This window comes from Syngnathus acus, chromosome 10 (assembly GCF_901709675.1).
Source record: "Syngnathus acus chromosome 10, fSynAcu1.2, whole genome shotgun sequence".
Lineage (NCBI taxonomy): Eukaryota > Metazoa > Chordata > Actinopteri > Syngnathiformes > Syngnathidae > Syngnathus > Syngnathus acus.
Genome location: NC_051095.1, coordinates 28195374 through 28220718, shown reverse-complemented (window position 1 = coordinate 28220718; position 25345 = coordinate 28195374). Strand labels below are relative to the sequence as shown.

Below are 25345 nucleotides of genomic sequence, written 5' to 3'. Positions count from 1 at the left end.
ATAAGCCGTTTGTACTGAAGTAGTAGTACACATTGTCTTTCATTTAACCCTGAGAGCACTTTTGAGTGGTTAAAAGTCCAGGGCTGCGGACTCGGTCGGATTTTTGCACCGAGTCCGAGTCCGGCCTCTTGACCACCGAGTCCGAGTCCGGCTGTCCATTTTTTCTGTTAATTCATGTGACTGCTTAGTCTTTATTCAAGGCTAATTTAGATCAAAATCTAAATAATTACAACAGTTTTGTGATGGCTTTGTCTTTATTAAACATATAAACGAATACAATAAACAGATACTTTCAAGTTTCAATTCAACGACTTGAGTTTGTTCTTAGGAACAAAATCGCCTCAACCAAGTCAGCCTTCATCGCGCCGCGCTGATCAGACATGATAAACTTGAGCCCGGAAAACAGGCGCTCTACGCTGACTTGGCTGATTGGCATTGCTGTTAGTGTCCGACGCGCATTCTCAGCAGCATGATGAAAATAAAATTTAACGTATTTTTTTTATTGTCGGACTCGGTGGACTCGGTCAAAATCAGCACCGAGTCCGGCAAAAATGACCGAGTCCGACCGAGTCCGAGTCCCCGAGTCCGAGTCCACAGCCCTGGTTAAAACAGTATTTTTCTACAAAATGCTACCATTTATTTTATTGAAAATTGAATGTACTGTTAAGCTGCTGATACAAAATGAGAGTTGAGTTTTTTGTTTACTGTTTTAAGCTGTTGGTACTGAAGTAGTCGCTCATTTAAGCCTGAGAGCAGTTTTGAGTGGTTAAAAACAATATCTTTTGACAAAATTCTACCATTTATTTGATTGAAAATTGAATGTACTGTTAAGCTTCTGATACAAAATGAGACTTGAGTTTTTTTATTTACTGTTTTGAGCTGTTGGTACTGAAGTAGTCGCTCATTTAAGCCTAAGAGCACTTTTGTTTAATTTGTAACACATGAAAAAGCACCTTGAGCTGTACACTAGAGTTCAAATGTTCATGCATTTGCATTCCAATGGATATTTCCATAAAGGTTAATAAACTCTTTGTTTCTTATTACAAATGCAGTGTTTTTTTAACTGCAAGTGATGAATGCTCATTCAGTGAGACAAAAAGAAATATGGAAAAAGTGCATCATATACATAAATTAAAAATGCATCAATAATCGTTTTATAATCGAATCGTAGCCTCTGAATCGTAATCCTAATTGAATCGTGAGGTGCCTCAAGATTCCCACCCCTATTCTCCAAGTCCTCAAAACACATGTGGACTGGTTGAGCGAACTCCCATGCCCCCTCGAGGATCCTGCCGAGGGTGTAGAGCTGGTCCACTGTTCCACAGCCAGGAAGAAAGCCACACTGGTTCGACCTCCCAACGGACCCTCCTCTCCAGCACCCCTGAATAGACCTTACCATGGAGGCTGAGTGTGAGTCCCCTGTAATTGGAACACACCCTCCAGTCCCCTTTTTAAAGAGGGGAACCACCACCCCAGTCTGCCAATCCAGAGGCACCGTCCCCGATGTCCGCGCAATGGTGTAGAGGCATGTCAGCCATGACAGCCCCACATAATCCAGAACCTTTAAGCACTTCGGGCGGATCTCATCCACCCCTGGGGCCTTGCCCCTGAGGAGGTTTTTAACTACCTCAGTGACTTCGACCCCAGAGATTGGAGAGTCCGCCTCAGAGTCTCCAGGCCCTGCTTCCACAATGGAAGGCGTGTAGGTGGAACTGAGGAGGTCTTCGAAGTATTCTCTCCACCGACTCATGACGTCCCGAGTCGAGGTCAGCAGCACGCCATCTCCACTGTAAACAGTGTTGACGGTGCACTGCTTCCCCCTCCTAAGACACCGGATGGTGGACCAGAATTTCCTTGAAGGCGTCCGGAAGTCATTCTCCATGGCCTCGCCAAACTCCTCCCACGCCCGGGTTTTTGCCTCAGCTACTGCTGAAGCTGTGTTCCGCTTGGCCATCCGGTACCTGTCAGCTGATCATGAGTCCCGCAGGCCAAAACGGCCCGATAGGACTCCTTCTTCAGCTTGACGGCATCCCTTACCGCCGGTGTCCACCGGCGGGTTCGGGGATTGCCGCCACGACAGGCACCAACGACCTTACGGCCACAGCTCCGGTCGGCTGCCTCAACAATGGAGGCGCGGAACAAGGTCCACTCGGACTCAAAGTCCCCCGCCTCCTCCGGGACGTGGGAAAAGCTCTGCCGGAGGTGGGAGTTGAAGCTCTTCCTGACAGGGGATTCTGCCAGACGTTCCCAGCAGACCCTCACAGTACGTTTGGGCCTGCCAGGTCGGACCGGCATCTTCCCCTGCCATCGGAGCCAACCCACCAACAGGGGGTGATCAGTTGACAGCTCCGCCCCTCTTTTCACCCGAGTGTCCAAAACATGCGGCCGCAAATCCGATGACACGACTACAAAGTCGATCATCGAACTGCGGCCTAGGGTGTCCTGGTGCCAAGTGCAGACATGGACACCCTTATGCTTGAACATGGTGTTCATTATTACAATTCGTGTTGAGCACAGAGTTCCAATAATAGAACACCGCTCGGGTTCAGATCGGAGGGGCCGTTCCTTCCAATCACGCCCTTCCAGGTCTCACTGTCATTGCCCACGTGAGCATTGAAGTCACCCAGTAGAACGATGGAGTCCCCAGAAGGAGCGCTCTCCAGCACTTCTTCCAGGGTCTCCAAAAAGGGTGGGTACTCTGAGCTGCCGTTTGGTGCATAGACACAAACAACAGTCTAACACAGGGGTGGGCAAACTACGGCCCGCGGGCCACATCCGGCCCACGGGACCGTTTAGTCCGGCCCGCCAACCCTGAATAAATTGTATTATTAAACATTTTTTTTGGTCATTTTGCATGCAATAACTGCGTTTCCCCAGTAGATGGGGAACCGCTCGCCTGCGCATTTACTACCGGAAGCCGTGTCAGAAAGCTCGGTGCACACTTGCAAGTGCGTGTACGTACTCAGTAGTACGGACATGGCGCACTCGCGCTCTATTTGTATTAGTCCCGAATTTAGAGCGTGGGCTGTGACGACAGCATTCTTGTAATTCGCGCGCTGAGCTTTCAGATACAGTTTTACGCTAAAGCCACCCACAAACCTTCCCCTGGAATCCTTCTATTAAAATGAGTCGCCCAAGGAAAAGCAAGGTGGACACAGTGCCGAGTGTTTAAAAAAGAGTGGCCAATTTGGCTCGACGTACGCGACGTGACGTTCAGCCACATCAACATCAACCCGTCACAGATCGAGGTAAACGGACCAACACCTCGGATCTCTCCTAAGAATTGCCACAACAGATTTTACTCCAGACTATGACGCACTAGCAAAAAAGGGAGACCAACAACACTGTTCCCACTGAAAATGAAGGGGAGGCTCTCAAGTTTGTTGTAAAAAAATGCATTTTGAATATGATTTGTACACATAGCAGGGATTGAAACTAGCGACCATTCTCATTTTCAAACAATGCAGGATGCTCAAGGACATTGATGCACCACCTGTTTGCGACTAACCTTAACCTGTAAAGTTCTTAAGGCTTACTTTAAGGAAGTGTTTCCCGTTTCCTCACCTCTGTTACCAGGTGTTTGTGAGTTAAAACTCTGCTCTGATGTTCAGATACCCCTCACCGTGTTGCCGTTTTGATTACTTTATTTGGATGTATGCTTTCACCGATTCTTCAAGATGATATATTTGGTCAGAAGGTTTGCCGTTTGATGTGATCTCATAAGATAAAAATCTTTCATTAATCTGACCTGCAGGCACTGAAGTGATGGAGACTGTTATTATGAATAACAGTGTCGTATTTTATGAGAATCACTGATAGCAGTTTTTTAGTAAATTTTTTTTTTTTTTTTTTTAATGCTGTTAATAAATGCATTTGTTTTCAAAAAACTTGTTTGGAATATCCATGCTTTACTACCTACTAAAGGCCAAAATCTTTTATGCAATGACCTTTACAGGTCGTTTATATTACTTCACACAAACACTACGTCCATCTGCTACTGGTTCGGCCCTCCGGTCCAAATTTAGAACCCAGTTCGGCCCGCGAGTCAAAAGGTTTGCCCACCCCTGGTCTAACAGTTTCTCCATTTTCTGTTATCTCTTCTCTTATTTTCTTCTCTATTTTCTTACCGCTATTTTTTATTTTTCTTCTTCGTGCTACCGCTATTTTTATTTTTATTCTTCGTGACAGGGGTTCGCTTTTGCCTGGGGAGTTAAGTTCAGCATTTGCTTTAAAGATATCTGGCGCCATCTAGCGTTGTGAATTGGTATAATGTATAGACCCCGAATGTAAGACGACCCCCACTTTTTCAGTCTTATTTCAATGCAAAAAACATCGTCTTATATTGGGGCCAATACAGTAATTGGTTAAAATTGAACTAATCTGGTGTGAGTCTGATTTGTCCAGACACCTTTGTCCTTAGAAGAAAAAACTAATGCGTTAAAGAAGTTGGACACAGGCAGTGACGTGTGGTGAGGTTCATGACTGGGGAGGCACTGCTGTTGGACTGTACAAAGACACGACCTTGTTTACATTACCATACTATAGTGAATTGTCGGCCATTCCGTGCTGTAACTTTTTTTCCTCCCATCAGAGGAGTTCTGCCGTAAAAAAAAAATAAATGGAAAAGTGTGTATTGTGTATGTCTGACCGGTGTGAACAATTATCAGGAAGTTGTATGACAATGTATCATTTATTTTATGCTTTAAATTGTTGTTCAATAAATATTTAGTTAATGGAAGTACTGGTCCATGCTGTTCTACTCCATGCAACTGAAATGACACCTGCTCAAAAATCTGAATTCTTATACATAATTGAACATTTTTGGAAAAGTAATGCAATAATTACTTTCCCTTGGACTAGTTTCATATATGAAGGAGTAATTCCAATACTAACTCAATTACTTTTTTGGAAAGGCAACTAGTAACTGTAATTGATGACATTTTGGAAGTAATTTTACCAACACTGTTTACTGACAGTTCTCACACGCACGCGCGCGCACGCACACGCGCGCGCGCGCACACACACACACACGCACACGCGCGCACACACACACGCACACGCGCGCACACGCGCACACACACACGCACACACGCACACACACACGGACAACCTTAGACTACAAATATGGCTGGACATTTTCCAGAGGTATAACATGGGGCAGGTGAGATAAGTTAGAAAAACAGTATGTTTTTAGCATGCATTGTATTGTATTATATTTATTTTTTGTTCTTGATTCGCTATTTCTTACACATGAAAATAGACTTCCTTTGATGCTCTGATAGATCATCTGCCCCTGCATGTCCCAGAAATTCAGAACCAAAATATGTTGATTCACACAGTCATTCTCTAAAAACCAAATGTGTATGTCCATCTGTTTTCCTTTGAACACATATTGAGACTTTCATCAAACATGATGACGAATGGTCCGGGACTTTGTTGACACTCGTAACTACCTTGAAGTATGGCGCAAAACCAAACTTGATTACGTAGCTGGTCTTGTCTTTGCTATTAAACATCATTAAACATATTGCGGAAAGGCTCCTTTATGCCCTCAATGGAGGTGTATGAGTGGCATTTGGTCGCTGTGTGCAGGTACCACAGCACCTCGGCTAGCAACGTTGAAGTGGGGCATAGGGTTTGCCTTCTGCCGTCTGACATTGTACTCGCAATGCTAATAACATTCCCGCTGGTAGTGACTTTCTGGGGAGTGGTGGAGTTTATGGTAATGTCGCCGTCCAGCTACTGCAAAACACTGAAATGTTAACCTGCCCAACCTGTTGGCGCATCCTTAACTGTTGGGTTGGCTTAGACTACATGTGCGACCTGACGACATTCAGCCCCATCTAAATGATATTAATGGGTTTTTTTTCTACAGACATGGCAATAAGCCTCTCGCATTTTACCAATAGCTTGCCTATGCCAGACTTTGAATATAGCGTCCTCAAACCAAATATTGAAAAACCTATATTTCTCCATGACTTTGTTTTCCCACCGTTACCGGGGAATATTAAGTAGGCGCAAATTGTTTTGTTGACGTTTTTACCGTAAACGCACACTGATAGACTTCACTTTTACGATTGTTGGCATCAAGGTGGTGGCACAGCACCTCACAGCTCAGAGGGTGCAGGCTCAATTCCACCTACGGCCCTCCCTGTGTGGAGTTTTCATGTTCTCCCCGTGCCTGCGTGGGTTTTCTCCGGGCACTTTCCTTCCACCCTCATGTTAGCTCAAGACCTCCTACTTCCACCTCCGCCGCATCGCCAAAATCCGACACTGCCTCTCTCTCCCTGCTGCTGAATCCCTCATCCATGCCTTCATCTCATCCCAGCTTGACTACTGCAGCTCCCTTCTCACTGGCATCACTGCTCGCTCACTCCATGGACTTCAACTAGTCCACAACTCTGCTGCCTGCCTCCTTACCCACACCCGGTCCTGCGAACACATCATTCCCATTCTCTACTCTCTTCACTGGGTCCCTATCAAGCAGCGTATCATCTTGAAGATACTCCTCCTCACCTTCAAAGCCCTTCACCGCCTGGCTCCCCCCTACCTATCCGACTTCCTTATCCCCTAGCGCCCCACCCGTCCCCTCCACTACCTTACGTCTGACAGTCCCAAAATCCAAATCAAATCTGTCGGTGACAGAGCCTTCTCCTGCACAGCACCCCGACTCTGGAACTCTCTCCCTCAATCTGTCTACGACTCACCCTCACTCCCCATATTCAAGTCCCGTCTAAAAATGACCTCTTTTCTCAAGCCAACAACCTCCCCTACCCATAACTGGTGTCCTCTTCCTAACTTTATCCTATCGTCTCCTCCCCCATCCTGTACGTCCTGCCCAGGGCCGTATGGTCAGAGGAGGCCCCTGCCATCATGAAAAGGGGAAAAACAAATGCAATTGTTTTTAATATAGAGTCATTTTCCTTTTAATTTCAATAGTTTCGTATCATTTTGAACCAAAATCGCTGAATTTGTATAGTTATTTTAAAACCGAAGACGATTCGCTCGGAGGAGCCAACTTCCTGTCTAGCCTCCTCTGAGGATTGCGTAATCACACGGCTGCCTATGTTGATAGGCTATGCAGTTAGACAGAACTGTTTTCTGTCTTTATGTCGCTGTTTAAGACTTCAAACACTGTGGCTATAACAACTAATTTCCATAGTTAAGCTGATGTATATAATATCTAGTGTTTTTTGTCATCTGTCTGTAACGTCGTGTTTCTTTAGATGAACAAAACGGCTTTGAAAAGGCTACGAAAAAAAGGTTCTCCAGCCTTATGGCAGGGGGTGCGAGTGATCCCGGGATGCTTCATGCGCCTACCTGTAGAATAAGAGATCTCCAGTTCAAATTTACAGTGAGCAACTGAGGAGCAGTCGTCCATTTATTTTGTTATACATTCGTTTTTTTTCCCCCGTTTTTACATTTCGTTTTACAATGGAGGATTCCATATCCAAACAATTTTCAACGATGGATTTTCGGTCGAAGCAGGAGGTCATCGGTGAAGGAAGACCAACTCCGGAGTTAAAAGATTTGATTCGGACAACGGGACTTCGGAACGGAGTGGTACGCACGGTCGAAAACAAGTTTTTGATTCCATGTGCTTAATTGAGTGTTTTTATTTGTGAAGACTGCTGATATGAGATTTTAATTAAAATTGTTCAAATTAAATAATGAATAACACTAGAGCAGCGTTCCCCAACCTTTTTTGTGACACGGTTAGGTGCCGGACATATTTTACAGTGGAGGGGATGGGGGGGGGGGGGGGGGGGGGTGACGTCAGTACCTCCCCAGTCATGAACCTCACCGCACATCACTGGTCCTCGTCTTGTTTCCCTGAAAGCGTCTTTGGGTCTTTGAACAGCGCTATACAAATTTAATGATAATTATTATTAAGTAACATGTCCGCAGACCCTTCTCACCCAGGACACAGTCTGTTCAAACTCCTCCCCTCCGGACGGCGTTACAGAGCGCTGTACACCAAAAACGGCAGACACAGCTTCTTCCCCCAGGCTGTCGCTCTGATGAACTCTCACCACTCATAGAGACTCAGAGTCATCACTGTGCAATAACATCCTGCTCTAGTCACTTAAATGTTGTTAGTTACCTGAATGTTGTCAGTCACTTAAATGTTGTACAGAGGCTGAGGTCAACCGGAGTCAAATTTCCTGTTTGACATGCACAAACTTGGTCAATAAAGCAGATTGTGATTTTGATTTCCCGCACTATAGGAGGAGCAGAAGCTCACTTCATCCTAGCTGAACTCAACATTAAATCAACATTTTTCCACCCATCGTCTTCTCTGGATGTAATTTACTTGAAAAAGACACACCAGAAATTAAATCTGAACATTCTGTTTAATGTTCAGAAAAACACAACAGCAGTATACGACAGTATACAAAAGGTTTCAATACTTTTTGTGCTAAACACCAGATAAACAGAATTTCAGAGGAACATTTAATGTCCATACACAGCTGTGTCATGGATTATCCATCCTAATGGCCCTTTGTGAAACTTACGGGCAAACCACTCATGCCATTGGAAAAACTCTCACGAGTAACTCCTCTGTAAGGTTCCCTCTGAGTCTCCACACATTTTCCTTAACCCCCAAATTAATATTTATGGTATTTTCCGCAATATTAGGCACACTTAAAAACTTAAAATTTACTACAAAAAGAACAGTGTACCTTGTATTGTAGAGCGCCTTAAATATGGATCAATTGATGAATTTGTTGATTCATACTAGTTCACAGCGCTAGGCCAAAATGTTCAGTGCGACTAGTAAATTACAAGGTATATATCAGGAGTTTCTAATGTATCCACAATTAAGGAGTTGGTTTTCAATTTTAGACTTACGAATGATACCCCCAGGCAGTGCATCATACACAGACTTATCTGTAAAAGATGCCTTTTGGAGAGATAGGGATTGTGTGTTTTATTGTCAATCCTTTGTGATATTTTCTGTCATATTGTTATTTCATGTTATGTTTTTGTAATTAATAATTTTTATTTTACTTCCAGCCGCAGATAAGTTTCAGCCACTTACATTAGCTCCATTCTTTTCTAACACCTCTTGGCTGCTGCAAAATGGAATTTCCACATGTGGGACTTATAAAAAATCAAAATTAAATCAACACAGTAAGTACAACCGAATATTTACCTCCAATGCTGCATACCAGGTGGCAGCTTCATTGTTTTTCTCCTCTGTGGTTTGCTTGAGGTTGTGATGGAGGCCCCTATTGGTCAATTCTAGCTGATGCTCTTTGTACTTTGATTCCTTTAGTGCCAGTTCCAACTCCAACTGCAAGATAAAAACTAATAAAGCTCTACCACACAACACGATACATCCATATTTTGTGTGCAACAAAAGTGCTCATAAATGTCTCCTTCACCTTTATGTCCTCTAACTCCAGAACAGTTTTCCGCAGATCCAAGGACTCAGATTTACATGAACTCCGAGTGTCTTCATTCAGAACCCGTATCTCATCCATCTTATTATTCAGCACCTTGGTTTGTAAGTCAAGCTTTTCTGTCAGCTGTTTCTCAATTAGCTGTGACTCATCCAGAGCAGATTGTAAATGTATCACCTATAAGAAATAAATGTGTGAGAATCAAAACTTTAGGGAATGCAAACAGCTCCCTGTTATTTAAAATATAAGCAAAAAAAAAAAAAACACACAACTAAGAATAGACCAAACGTATACTCTAGGGCAGTGTTTTTCAGCCAGGGTGCCGCGGCACACTGGTGTGCCGCAAAATATTGTCAGGGGTGCCGTGGGAAATTCTCCAATTTTTTTTTTTTTTTTTAAAGTCCCAATGATCGTCACACACACATCTGGGTGTGGTGAAATTTGTCCTCTGCATTTAACCCATCCCCGTGTGATTTTAATCCATCCCCTGGGGGAGAGGGGAGCAGTGAGCAGCAGCGGTGCCGCGCTCGGGAATCAGTTGGTGATCTAACCCCCCAATTCCAACCCTTAATGCTGAGTGCCAAGCATTTTTATAGTCTTTGGTATGACCCGGCCGGGGTTTGAACCCACAACCTTCCAGTCTCAGGGCGGACACTCTACCACTAGGCCACTGAGCTGTGCGCCTGTGTGGTGTAGCGCCCGGCAGAGTAATCATATCTTCCATATCAGAAGGTGGCAGCAGCAGGTAGCGATTTGCCTTGTGCTTGCAGACGAGAAAATTGGTGACGCATGGATGCAGCGGCAGGTATATGGGATGCCCATGCAGGTAGCATTGACAGCGACGTTGTCATTGTGGATAGCGAGACAAGTCGAAAGTGACAGTGATGGAGAAGTTAGAAAAAATGCTGACACTGTACTCAGCACACACTGGTGTGCCGTGAGACGTTCAGCTGTGCCGTGGGATTGTCAAATATTAATTACGGAGCGCATTGTAAACAGGATCGCCAAACCACTGGTCAGTTCGCGCAAGGCCTGGTCAGCCACTTGCTAATCGTGCATGCGTGGAGAATCTGAGAATCTTGAGATTTCATATTGTGTCGGTCTGATTGTATTGCATCGGCACATATTCAGTTTATGTGTGTGTTGCTGTGTGCTTTTGCTAACAGTGACAGACACGATGACGATTGTGGTGCGTTTGTGGTCCAATGGAAATCAGAGCATGCAGTTCAACCGGAGAACCTGGATTGGTTATTTTTCACATACATAAAATAAACAGTCAAGTCGAGACACCTCGACTGTGATAGCCACTCAGCTGCTGTCAGAACAGCAGAGCGTCTTTAAAAGTGATTTTGTTCTTATTGTTGTAATATTTATAGACCTAGTCTAAAACAGTAAACAAAATCACGTTGATTCTTTTATTTTAATCACAATTACTTTAAATAGTTTATTTCTTACACCGTCTAAAACAAAATCACGTTGATTCTTTTATTTTAATCACAATCACTTTAAATAGTTTATTTCTTACACCGTCTAAACCCTTTTTAAAAAACTGTCACTTTTATTTAAAAAAAGGAATACAATTTCAAGAATATTTAGTATGTATTTCTATTAAATTATTCGATTCTCCATACACATATATAGGAATAGGACTTTACGTCTTTCGTTGTAATATAACTGATTTTAGTATAGGAGCATAACAGATTTTTGTTGGCGGTGTGCCGCGAGATTTTTTCCAATGAAAAGGTGTGCCGTGAATGAAAAAAGGTTGGGAAACACTGCTCTAGGGCTGCATTTAAAAATATATTAATCTGTTGACTATTGTATTAACAGGTAAAAATAATTGAATTCCCATCCCTTTATTTAAAAATAGGACTAATTTCAAATTTACAAACCAGAAAATGCACAAACTAGTTTCCAGTCTATAAGTTGCACCAGAGTATAAATCACACTAGTCTCTTTGGGGATGGCTACTGCCTACATCATCAACTCACTTTCCGCTTTTTATGCTACGTATTAGCTATCCCGCTATGCAAAAAATGGTGCAATGCTGTGTCCCATGTTGCACAAAATGACCTCAACAAAGACCTATTTTTTTTAATCGATCTCCCCATGACGAGAAGAAGAAGAAGGAATGGTTGAAGTTGATAAAGTTGAATCTTGGATGATTGAAGAGGCTTTGGTTACTAGCTCGTCAAACGTAGCATTAAATGCTAACTTCTTCTCTTTTTGCACTTAGAAGTGCTTTCAAAACTAATGTTACCCTTCTCGAACAGCTACCATTATTGGATGTCAAAAAAGACCTGTACTGTGCTGCGGCATCATAAAGTTTGAAATCAGGCTAACTTTACTGACTCAGAGCTTAACCACACATCTGCTAGTTATGTGATTTTCCTAATTAAATAAAGGTAAAATAATGTGCTCAGAAGAGAAGTGTATACAGTAATCCCTCTTTTTTTTTGCTGGGGTTACTGTCAGATACTTATTAACCACTGAAAACAGAGAAGAGAAAACAACCAGTAATTGCTTTAATCCCGAGGAGAACGACAAAGAGCGCTCAGTTACAATCTCGATCAGTTCTGGAGCTCTCTGTTTTGCCTCCTCCTTTTTTTCTGTTTAGGATGCCCTGGTTACATAGGCGTTGCAACACTAAAGGGAGGGGATTATGAAACTGTCGCAACGCTGTTCAGCTCACATAGCAATAAATGGAGTGTTGTTCCAACAGATAGGAGCCGTGTCGCCACATTGTTCAGCTAACATTCCAATAAATGGATTGTTGTTCAAACCGATAGGAGTCGTGTCGCCACGTTGTTTAGTTAGCATTCCAATAAATGGAATAGTTGTTCCTCTTCAGCTGGCTGACACATCCTCGGCCGTGGTTAGTAAGTTATCTCGAAGCTGCTGAGTGCCGCTTTCCTGTGGAACAATGCAACTAGATTTTTTTACTAAGTTTCTGTTCTTGCCAAGCTATCTAGCACAACACACAATAATTTTGAGTAAATAAAACAGTTACGTTCCGAAAACAACCCATGATAGGCAAAAGCCGTGAAGTTAAAACCTTTATTTTTTTACCATTATTGTATGTACCGTATTTTCCGGACTATGAGTCGCTCCGGAGTATAAGTTGCACCAGCCATAAAATGCATAATAAAGAAGAAAAAGACATAAAAGTGGCACCGGACTTTGACATTGTTAATTATTACCACTTATTTTCTATTCACAGGCGTGACAAGTTCACTCCAAACTCCAATGCAAGGGTCTGTGGGTGGCATTTTCCTGATGACAAAGCAGCTGGGCCGTGATTTGCATGGAACGATAGAAAGTTTTGTTGTCCTTTATTCTACTATTTAATCATGTACTGTATTGAACTCACATTGTTAATCGATATTAATGCGCAAATCCATCAAAATCCTCAACTTCTGTATCCAAATTAAACAGTTGGGCAAGTTCACCATTAAACATGCCAAGTTCATTGTCTCGTCGTTGTCACGTTGATCTTCTGCAATGATCCTGGCTTTCCAGAAAGCTCTAATTGTGCCTCATAAGCATGTCTCTTTGTCACGTGAAGTCCTCTGATTGGTTTACCACCCCGATCTACGTAAAATGTAATGTCCTCTGATTGATTCATCAGGTCTACATATTACGTCTGTATATTACGTCTCTGTGTGGCCGGAAGCCACACAAAACAATTTTACAGAATTGCACACGGTAGTATTTATTTTTATTGATAAATAAATCCTACCGTTTGTGCAAATCGGCGGGGGTACATACTTGGCACAAACGAAAGTATTTATGGACCAATGGCGGCGGAGGTACGTACAGACCCTTCTCACCCAGGTCACAGTTTGTTCGAACTACTCCCCTCCGGACAGCGTTACAGAGCGCTGTACGCCAAAACCAGCAGACACAGACACAGCTTCTTTCCCCAGGCTGTCGCTCTGATTAACTCAACAGGTTCATGACAACAGTTTTAACATGGCCACTTCGTAATATTTAATATTAAGTAATATTTACTTTTGACTCACAGCCCCGTGTGAAGAATCGCTGTTGCGAAGCCAGTTCAGCTTGGAGCTGCTTCACTTTAACAGCGCGGTCACTCCCTGTTAGCTTGTCGTATGTGTTAGCATGTTTAGTCTGATGGTGTCTCTAGGTTGAAATCCTTAAACAAGGCGACCATCTCTTTAGAATTTATACAAACACAATTGCCTTGATTTTCAGTGAAGAAGTAATGGAATTCCCATCTCTCTTGAAAGCGACGGCCTTCAGTGTCAACTTTCCTAGTTTTCTTTGCAGTCTTCATGGCAGAAATGAGCGAAGGGTGGTGATGCCACCTTTTGGTAATAGGAGGAATTACAGTTTCAAGTTTCATGATTGTTTTTTATTCAGTTTGAAAGTGCAGACGGGCCATAAATAATACATTATAAGACCAAAGCTGCGGGCCGTATGAAATCTGAACGGGGGCCGGATTTGGCCTGTTTGGAAATGCCTGTTAGACAGAGACTGAGATCAACCGGAGTCAAATTCCTTGTTTGGCATGCACAAGCTTGGCCAATGAAGCTGATTCTGATTCTGATTGGTTGACCACCCCAATCTACCTAAAACGTAGAGTCCTGTGATTGGTTCATTCAGTGCTTGTATATTACGTCTCTGTGTGGCAGAAGCCACATGAAACAACTTTACAGAGTTGCACAAACGGTAGTACCATATTTTCCGCACTATTAGGGGCACTTAAAAACATAAAATTTACTCAAAAAAAACCAGTGCGCCTTATAATGCAGAGCGCCTTATATATGGATCAATTGATGAATTTGTTGATCCATACTGGTTGTACACAGCGCTCTGCCAAAATGTTTCAATACGTTTAGTACGACGAATAAATTACAAGGTCACATCGCTTCCCAGCATTACGGCAACCGTGGTCAGGGGGCATCACTGAATAGCTGTTGTACGCGCCAGGCTATTTCATTTCAAAATAGGCTGTTCCGTTAATGTTTGAGTACATTTACGGATCAATATCCAACTGAATCATAAATGAGCAGCACCAATGTGTTAAATCAGTCTTTAGTCGGTTCCGATCACTTTTATGACATTTTGAGAAACGTTATTGTTTACAGGGGGCCGCCATGACACTTTGCTGAGGCTCATGGGAGTCTGCGAGCTGAGGCTCATGGGTGTTTGCGGGTGGCTAATGCTATAATGATAGCTGCTATACGCACGAGGCTATTTCATTTCAAAATAGGCTGCTCCGTTAATGTTTCGAGTAAATTTACGGATCGGTATGGAAGGGAAACATAAGTAAGCAGTACCAATGTGTTAGATCGAACTTTAGTCGGTTCTGATTACTTTTATAGGAGATAGTTTGAGAAACGCGATTGTTTACTGAGGGCTCATTGATTATTGGCTAGTGGATGCATACCGCAACCCTAGTCAACCTCAGTTTGTTGCAGTATAGCTTCCCTTTTGTGCGCCTTTTAATCCGGTGCGCCCTATATATGAAATAATTTCTAAAATAAAAAATTCAATGAGGGTGCGCTTTATAATCCAGTGCGCCTTATGGAGCGAAAAATACAGTATTTATTTATCAATGGCAGCGGAGGCACATACTTTGCACAAAACGATAGTATTTATTTATCAATGGCAGCGGAGGTACGTACTCCTCTCCGTTTTACGTCCAGTCTTCGGATTGGTTTACCGCCCCGACCTATGTAAAACATAATGTCCTCTGATTGGTTCATCGGGTGCCTGTTAATTACATTTCTGTGGGGCGGAAGCCACATAGAACAACTTTACAGATTTGCACAAACAATAGTATGTTTTCACCACTGGAGGCGGAGGTCTGCGTAAAACGTAATGTCCTCTGATTGGTTTATCTGGTCTTCATGTAATATTACAGAAGCCACACAAAACAACTTTACAGTTTTGGAATTTGGTCGACACAAAAGGCACACCTTATAAAAAGGCGCACCTTCGTTTTTTGAGAAAATTAAAGGCTTTTAAGTGCGACTTATTGTGCGGAAAATACGGTACAGCATGATCGTCTTGAGGCTTTTCTGATGAATTTTCAGTTGGATTTGTTTTACGAGCTCAATGTACCGTATTTTTCGCACCAAAAGGCGCACTGGATTATAAGGCGCACCCTCATTGAATTTTTTATTTTAGAAATTATTTCATATATAGGGCGCACCGGATTAAAAGGCGCGTAAAATAGAAGCTATACTGCAACAAACTGAGGTTGACTAGGGTTGCGGTATGCATCCACTAGCCCAGGGGTGGCCAACCAGTCAGAGACTAAGAGCCACATTTTTTACTGTGTCATCGCAAAGAGCCACATCATACACATGAGCACACATGAACACCCCCCCCACACACGCACACAAACACGCACGCGCACGCACGCACACACACACACACACACACACACACACCCACCCCTCTGCTCAGCCAAATTTATTGTGTGACATTATTATGTCACGCACCAACATGATAATGACAAATTGACTCCTACAGTACTAAAACCACAGACCAAAGACCACATTTTCAACAATGAACATTGTGTGCATTGTCTCACACAGACAAACTCTCAGTTCAACAAATTCCACAAACAAAAACATAAGTTTTTTCACTTACTATGTGTGGCGGGACAGACCATTCGTTTGAGTTCGTCGTTTTCAGGAGACAAGATTTCAATAACGTCACTGAGGCATATTTTAACGAACTCCACTTCATTGTATGGCTTTTTAGCCCATGCAATGTTCCAAGCCAGTTGAAACAATGCAAGTGTGACAGTCTCTGAGTGCTTCGTAATTTTTTTGAAAAACTGTACCTATTTTTCTGCCTGACTTTTCAAAGTCTCCAAACTTGTGCTTGCGAAATTCAGTCCCTTTTGCAAAGTCCTTATCGATATTGGCATGAAGTGAGCTGAAGTGGCGCTAACCATTTGAAGCTTTTGAATGCGCCAATGACGTCCGACATATCAGGCAGAATGGCTTGCCATAGCGTTCAACAAAAAACAACTTTAACTCTGTTAAAAACGTCCTGTGTTCATCGTCATATATTCGTTTAGCTGTGCATTTTTTCCTTGCCATTTTGGCAAGCGTCTTGTCAGCTTTTCTGGACCTAATGGGCCCCCGTAGTCACAATCGCCATTCATTAAAAAGCCAGCAAAACCAATCGCTCTGTTTGTCCCTCCTCCTTTGCGGGATTTCACCTCACGCGCATGCGCGTTTGACCAAAATACCATATTGAACTCAAGCGAAGCAAATACGCACGAAAGATAAACACAAATGTTGATATGAACATAAAAGAGCCGCATGAAACTAGCCAAAGAGCCGCATACGGCTCGCGAGCCGCGGGTTGGCCACCGCTGCACTAGCCAATAACCAATGAGCCCTCTGTAAACAATCGCGTTTCTCAAACAATCTCCTATAAAATGATCAGAACTGACTAAAGTTCGATCTAACACTGGTACTGCTTACCTATGTTTCCCTTCCATATCGATCCGTAAATTTACTCGAAACATTAACAGAGCAGCCTATTTTGACATGAAATAGCCTTGTGCGTATAGCAGCTATTATTATAGCATTAGCCACCAGCAAACTCCCATGAGCCTCAGCTCGCAGACCCCCATGAGCCTCAGCAAAGTGTAAACAATCGCGTTTCTCAAACGATCTCCTATAAAATGATCGGAACTGACTATAGTTTGATCTAACACATTGGTACTGCTTACCTATGTTTCCCTTCCATATCAATCCGTAAATTTACTCGAAACATTAACGGAGCAGCCTATTTTGAAATGAAATAGCCTCGCGGGTACAACAGCTATTCGGTGACGCCCCCTGACCACAGTTGCCGTAATGTTGGGAAGCGATGCGACCTTGTAATTTACTAGTCGTACTAAAACGCACTGAAACATTTTGGCAGAGCACTGTGTACAACCAGTATGGATCAACAAATTCATCAATTGATCCATATATAAGGCGCTCTGCATTATAAGGCGCACTGTGTTTTTTTGAGTAAAATGTAAGTTTTTAAGTGCGCCTAATAGTGCGGAAAATACGGTAATACATTGTGTAAAATTGTGAAAAGTGTAAAAAAAAAAATGTTTTCCTTGCCACTAGGTTAGAGAATATTATCACAGGTATCTTCAAGTCGCAACTATTTACTGTACAAACGTGAATTTGTTTTTGGAACAAGTGCAGGAGAGATTTTTCTCTTGTGTGTAGAGCAGTGGTTCCCAAACTTTTGCAGGCTGGCGCCCCCTTTGGCTCCCCAGTGAATTCCTAGCCCCCCCAAGGCACATATGGAAACAAACACCTCTTTCTTGATATTTGGTTTGCTGCAATTTGAAAAGAGAAAGGTTAAACACAAATGTGTATTTCACAAATAAAACCCAATTTAGTATTTAGTAAACCAATTTATTTTTTAGCAGTTTTAACTGTTTCAGCAACATAGAATCGTAAATAAACATTCCACCAGTAACCTTCATTGTCTCACACGTAATATTAATGGGATGGATGTGCTTGGTGCAGGGACATAAGCTTCTCAACATCAGGCTGGAACTCACTAAGAAGAAGCCGTAGATCCCCGCGGTCAGTAATTTTCAGTCGGTTTCTTTGCTTGGAAAGAAGCAAGGTTACTGCACTGAAGCCCCGTTCTACTAAATATGATGTTGGGAAGGCAATGAAGTACATCTTGACCTTGTTCCACAGCACTTGATAGCAGTCAGAGATTTTTTTTTGTAACCAAAAACTGGCTGGGCCAGAGCGGCGTGTTGTGTACAAATCGACTGCCGCCCCCCTACCGCCCCCCTACCGCCCCCCCCAGATCTTTCCACCGCCCCCAGGGGGGCGGTACCGCCCACTTTGGGAACCACTGGTGTAGAGGAAATATAAAGCACAAAATTCGATGTGCTGCCCCGTCATATAGTATTTAGAAAACTCTTTTTTTTCTACTCCTTGTCCCCGGTCTGAAGATGGTACAATGAAAGTTTGAAGTCAATAAGATGAATCATCTAGGACAGGGGTCGGCAAGCCGCATGGAGCCGCATGCGGCTCTTTAGCACCCCCCTAGCGGCTCCCTGGAGTTTTTGCAATAATGCGTGTAAATTGAAAAATGTTTTTTTGTTGTTTTTTTAAATATGGTTTTTAGATGGTAGTCATGACACAAACATTCTTATGCTGTAAAAATGTATGTAGTTGTAGATATATTAAAAATACAGAATTTCAGAATGGCAAAATTGTGTCATAGCCTGCGAGACAGCACAGGCGAGTTGTAAACAAACAGGTGTGTGAGTGAGTGGATTCAAAAGGCAAAAAAGAGAAAGATGGCTGATGAGAACAGAGGGTTTAAGAAAGAATGGACTGAACAATTTGGTTTCATTTCCAATGCTGAAGGATTGTCTGCATGTTTGATTTGCAATGAGAAGTTGTCAAATAACAAGAAGAGCAATTTGGAGCAACTTTTTCAGCTAAAGCATGCTAAATTTGCTGCCGATCACTTGGAACTGAGAGGAAAGGTGCAATTGCAGTGCTGGTGGAGAAATTTGAGGACCGAAAAAACAGTTTCAAGAAGTGGATTGCATCTCCAAACGCTACTACTGCTGCAAGTTTTGTTGCAGCCCGGGAGATAATAAAGCGCGGAAAACCATTCACCGATGGGGAGTACATTTAGTACATTTAGGATTCATTCATTAAAATATCAGAGTGCCTATTTTCGGACTTCAAAAACAAAACCGAGATCATTCAGAAAATTAAAGACAGGCCTCTCTCCGCAAAAACAGTGAAGGAAAGGGTAATTAAAATGGCAAACAATATCACCGATCAGCAAATCAAAGACATCAATTGAGCTCCAGCTTTCCCAATGACCTGTGATGAGTCGTGGGATGTGACTGATATCGAACAGACAGCTTTGTTATGCAAGTACGTGAACTCTAATGGGCCGCAACAAAACAGTACACATTAACATTGTAATGGAAGTTTGGCTAAACTTGAAGCAGCAATTGGCCTATCGTTTCAGTAGTCACGTGGTAAACAAACATTTAATAATGAATGTTCATTTTGTATTTGTAGCCTACTTCATTATTTTAATAGTAGGCATACAGCTTATGTATGTATCTATGTTGCCTTATAAAAGGCTTTTAGATTTTTGCGGCTCCAGACAGGTATGGTTTTGGGTTTTTTTTGGGCCAATATGGCTCTTTGATCATTTTGGGTTGCCGACCTCTGCTCTAGGAGAACGGTGCAAAAGTATGTAAATGTATAAAGATGAGCCAAAAAAGCACATTAAAAAATTCACAACTCTCCTTCTGTTCATTTCAGACTATGGCTGGCATGTCCTTTTTTTGTACGTCTCTGGGTGCTACAAGTGCCTACCAATTTCCATAGACCAGGAATGTATTTTAATTTTGCCAATCTAGGTGGCGCTAAGAAACCATTTCCTTTTCAATATTTGTGACAACTATAAACTAGAAAATGCAATTTCTGGAGAAATTGCGTGTGAAGGCGAAAAAAACTGAATAACTTCTGGGGGTATACTGCAGAATATTAGAACGAGTTGAATTACTTGAGAAATTTAAAAATTAGAGTTGCTAAACGAAATTTTTGAGAATTTGGCGTGAATTTCAAAATTGAAAATTTTGAACTTTTGATAAGTGTAAAGTTGTGGAATAGGTAAGAAAAAGATGAACAGTTGAAAGTTGGAACGGGTTGAATCGGTTAAAAAATGTAGTAGTTAGAGCAAATGTTGAATGCCTCAGAGAATAAATTGGAATTAAAAAAAAAAAGAATTGCGCCAAAAAGTTTTGAAATTTGTAACGAAACGAAAACTACGGGTTCAAGAGGTTCACTTTTAGGGTTCAAAAGTTGAAACGTGTTGAATCGGACAAAAATTGTAAAAGTTAGAGCAAATGTTGAATCCCCATAGAGCAGGGGTCCCCAAACTTTTTCCTGTGAGGGCCACATAACTTTTCCCTTCTCTGATGGGGGGCCGGTGTCAGTTTGTAACAGAAAAAGTGTGACGATCGTAGGGGAGCTTAAAAAATTTATTGTTTTCCAGAAAGCCACACATAACCAAATAACGGTTATTTAATAACCCTTTCCAGGTTCTTTACAGAAAAAAAGTCAGGAAACAAATAATAACACTATTAATTAAATAAATAATAACTAAATAACCCTCTCGGAGTTCTTCACAGAAAAAACAGGAAATAAATAATAACTAAATAACTCTCTCTGGGTTCCTCATAGAAAAAAAATCCATGAAACATTAACTTTCTGTTGTGCCATGCACAATCTTAACAGATAAAAGTTCAGCTCAGTTGTCAGAGCAGAATCTCTCTGACACATATGAGCAGTCTCTTAAAGTTCTTGTGTTCCTTCCTTATAATCCTTTTGTAGGTTCCAGTAGGCTTGTAGTCACCGCTGTCTTTTTTGTTAAAGTTTGCTAGTGCGTCATAGTCTGGAGTAAAATTTGTTGTGGCAATTCTTAGGCGAGATCCGAGGTGTTGGTCCGTTTACCTCGATCTGTGACGGGTTGATGTTGACGTTCATGTGGCTGAACGTCACGTCGCGTACGTCGAGCCAAATTGGCCACTCTCTTTTAAACGCTCGGCACTGTGTCCACCTTGCTTTTCCTTGGGCGACTCATTTTAATGGAAGGATTCCAGGGGAAGGTTTGTGGGTGGCTTTAGCGCAAAACTGCATCTGAAAGCTCAGCGCGCGAATTACAAGAATGCTGTCGTCACAGCCCACGCTCTAAATTCGGGACTGATACAAATAGAGCGCGAGTGCGCCATGTCCGTACTACTGAGTACGTACACGCAATTGTGAGTGTGCACCGAGCTTTCTGACACGGCTTCCGGTAGTAAATGCGCAGGCGAGCGCTTCCCCATCTACTGGGGAAACGCAGTCATTGCAGGCAAAATGACCAAAAAAAAAGTTTAATAATACAATTTGTTCAGGGTTGGCGGGCCGGATTAAACGGTCCCGTGGGCCGTATCCGGCCCGCGGGCCGTAGTTTGGTGACCACTGCCATAGAGAATGACTGGGAATTTAAAAAAAAAAAAATTGCGCCAAAAATGTTGTTGGTTTTGTTAGAGAGTTATGTTAGTTTACCAAGTCTGTGTTTAGAGTTCCTCTAATGAACCCTGGTCCAAGCTGCACTTGGTCGCCCTCTTCCTTTCCACACTCCATCCGTGACAAGATTTTCTTCAAAAATTGTTGTACCATGATTTTCTTCAAAAAAAAGAAAAAAAAAAAAAATTCAAAAAGAAAAAATTACAAAAAAATTGTACCCATGTATAATGCGCACCCCGGATTTTAGGACAATAAATTAGTTAAATTTTGCGCATTATACATGGGAAAAAACGGTATATACATTTCATTGTTACTACTGTCCACTGTTGTGCCGTTTGTCCGATCGCGGTTTCCTTCGTGTGCGCGCCGTTTGATTGACAGCTCCGGCGCGCTCCTTTAAGTTTGCCTCGGATCGTACGAGTAGCCGTTACGCAGCGCCACGGCGACTAACGGTCGCCAGCAAATGCATTTTGATGTCTCGATCGATAACTTATGTTTGGTGTGTTGCCGAGAGTATTTTATTTCTGGTTATTCATTATTATTTTTTGCCAATAATTTAGTAAAGCAATCAAAACTGAACCAAGTCTTCCCTCCTGTGTTCTGACCGACACCCGGGGGCGAAAAGAGCATAACCATCCGAGCCAACCATATACAGTCCTCAGGTTCCCCAACAATAGCGGTAGCAGTTTGCATTATTTTATTGCAATGTTTTTCCTTATCCAGATTTGTTTCAAGATTGCAGTTAGTTAGACTTCACTTTGATGGTTAATGCAGTTGTTGCAATTTTGTTGTTTTATCACAGTAGATTGGTTTATTTACATTTTAAAAACCACAAGCCATTCATTTACAAATGTGATTGCACTTTAGTTTACATTTTTAAATGTTCAGATATTAAGATGTGATAGACAGTTTTTGTATGATTTGAATGAGGCAAAATATCATGCTTTTTCTCTCAAATATATTGTTATAATCATTTGTTTCAGATGTACTGTAATTATTTTCTGTATAAAAATTAAATTTGGTGTTAGTCTTTTTTCAAACTTGAGTCTTGAAAAAGATGGTCGTCTTATAATCGGGGTCATCTTATATTCAGGCCAATACGGTACAACGATTTGAAAATCCTTCTCAACCCATATTCAATTGAATACACTACTAAAACAACATATTTAATGTTCAAACTGATAAAGCTTTTCTCAGCTTTCTTAGTATTTTTTGCGAGCTTTCCCAACTTCTACTGCACGTGTTGCAGCCATGAAATTCTAAGTTAATTATTATTTAAAAAATAAAATAAAGTTAATGAGTTTGGGCATTAAATAAGTTGTCTTTGTAATGTATTCAATTTAATATAGGTTGAAAAGGATTTTCAAATCATTGTATTTTGTTTTTATATACATTTTACACAATTTCCCAACTTCAACTGAATCTCGTTTGTACTACTACTACTTTACTGCTTGTACTAATACTACTAAAATGCACATTTATATTTGTCATTGTGAGTACTATGATGGGTCTATTTGTGTTGTAGACGATAAGAACAGGATATTTGGTTCATTTTTACACATTACAAAAATTCTTGCAATTTATCGTTTCGTTTTTTTTTTTTTTTCAATCGTGTATAGGAATCTGTTTTAGATTTGGTAGTTTATTTTATTTAATTCCCTAATTTTACTTGATTTTTGGGGGTTTGGTCTTTGGATTATTTCTATTTAATGCGTGGCAGCGACTGCAGAGAGGTCCCTATTGTTTTTGTTGAAATTAGTAGGTCCTGAGCAGCGACTACTGCAGGGTACCTACTTTTTTTGTAGAAATTCTTTTTCTTGTTTTTCTTTGTAAATGATAGAATTTTTGACACCTTAAACATGCACAAAAACCTACCAAACTTTGCACACTCATCAGCTCTGTTGAGAAATTTGATATTTAGTGGGAAGGCAAAGGCCTTCACACTTATGTTATTCTACAACATTCAATTTATTAGTGTTAAGGCGAAAGCCTTCACACTTATTATTCTACACCATTTACTTTGTGTGAAGGTGATGATAATAATAATAATAATAATAATAATAATAATAATACATTTTATTTATGAGGCGCCTTTCAAGGCACTCAAGGTCGCCGTACAGACATAAAATAGCATAAAAAGAAATCACCGGAGATATGTTATTCTACACCAGTGGTCCCCAACCTTTTTTGCACCACGGACCGGTTACGTGTCAGAAATATTTTCGCGGACCGGCCTTTATATAAATAAATATATTTATATATTTATTATTTAAATATTTATATATATAAATAGGGCGCGGCTCGGTGGCGCACTGGGTAGCACGTCCGCCTCACAGGTAGGAGGGTGCGGGTTCAATTCCACCTCCGGCCCTCCCTGTGCGGAGTTTGCATGTTCTCCCCGGGCCCGCGTGGGTTTTCTCCGGGCACTCCGGTTTCCTCCCACATCCCAAAAACATGCTTGGTAGGCCGATTGAAGACTCCAGATTGTCCCTAGGTGTGAGTGCGAGTGCAAATGGTTGTTTGTCTCTGTGTGCCCTGCGATTGGCTGGCAACCGGTTCAGGGTGTCCCCCGCCTACTGCCCGATGACAGCTGGGATAGGCTCCAGCACGCCCGCGACCCCCGTGGGGACTAAGCGGTTCGGAAAATGGATGGATGGATATATAAATAGGATGAAATAAAATGATACGACTGGCATAAAGACAAATATAAACCACATAAAAATAAAACGTTGAATTAGTGGGAGCACCGAGCTCTTTTCTCAGAAATGAGCCATTCCCATCTAGGCGTAATCGGAGACAATGACACCCGAAGTGGTTAAGGTTTGTCTTTAAATGCAGGATGCTTGGTCTTTATGTGCCGAAGTAGGTTTGAAGGCTTCATTGCCTCGTTAGCTAGCCTTTTGCCACATATGCGGAGTGCACTTGGCGCGTCAGAGTCACCTGTGGCGATAAATCCATATTTTAAGTAGGACTCCAGAAATGTTCTTTTAAATGCAGCTTTCCTTTTCTTAGAAGTCGTAGCCTCTTCTTCTTCAGTGTCCTCATTGGACGTTTTTCCCTTTCCGAAGAAGCTTTCCAAACTTCTCTGTTTCTTGCTCATTTTTGCTTGCCTCGCGGGCTTGACTGTGGTGACATGTCACGTGACCGAGACGAGCGCCCTGTGTCAAGAGTCCTTATTTTTCAGATGCACCGACAGATGTAATTGGGAGAGATTCGCCAAATTTTTTATATTTTTCAAAATAAATTCTTACTCACTTTTGCTAGCTTTGCGGGCTCGACTGGGGAAACATGTCACGTGACCGGGACGAGCGTCTTAACCTGAATGAATTGATCGTCAATGAAAAAGGAAAAATAATTTATTTTTTTTTTATTTTTTTTTCCTGTGCGGCTCCGCGGCCCGGTACCAAGTGACCCACGGACCGGTACCGGTCCGCGGCCCGGTGGTTGGGGACCACTGTTCTACACCATTCACTTTGTTAGTGTGAAGGCGAATGCACATATTTCATATACTATATTGCATTGTGCTTTATTATTGTGTGAAGGCGATGGCACACTATTGTTATACCTGTCCTTTATTATTAGTGTGAAGGCCTTCGCCTTCACACTATTGTTATTCCTGTCCTTTATTATTGTGTGAAGGCGAAAGGCCTTCACACATACGTATATCCTATAGTCACCCCCCCCCCCCGTACGTCCCCACCCTTTTTATTCCATGTAAAGCGTCTTTGGGTCATTGAAAAGCGCTATATAAATTAAATGAATTATTAGTATTATTATTAACATTATTATTATTATTATTAACTCAAGCTTGAAAGCAGCAACATCTTGGTCAGCTAACGCCAAGTTGGCCTCATATCGTGCACAGGCGAAACA

General features: G+C 41.9%; 1 protein-coding gene across 2 annotated transcripts in view; it reads right to left on the bottom strand.

The window, feature by feature from the left end:
* The window catches only part of spdl1 (spindle apparatus coiled-coil protein 1), a 177549-nt gene that overhangs the window by 128420 nt on the left and 23784 nt on the right, over window positions 1-25345 (bottom strand). For both annotated transcript variants that reach the window (XR_005099208.1, XM_037262836.1), the window contains exons 4-5: window positions 9390-9584; window positions 9158-9298 (exon numbers count right to left, since the gene is read on the bottom strand). Coding sequence is in view for 1 of the 2 variants with exons in the window: in XM_037262836.1 (XP_037118731.1) it covers window positions 9158-9298; window positions 9390-9584 (336 nt within the window). In the remaining variant the exon portion in view is untranslated. The remainder of the gene's footprint in view (window positions 1-9157; window positions 9299-9389; window positions 9585-25345) is intronic.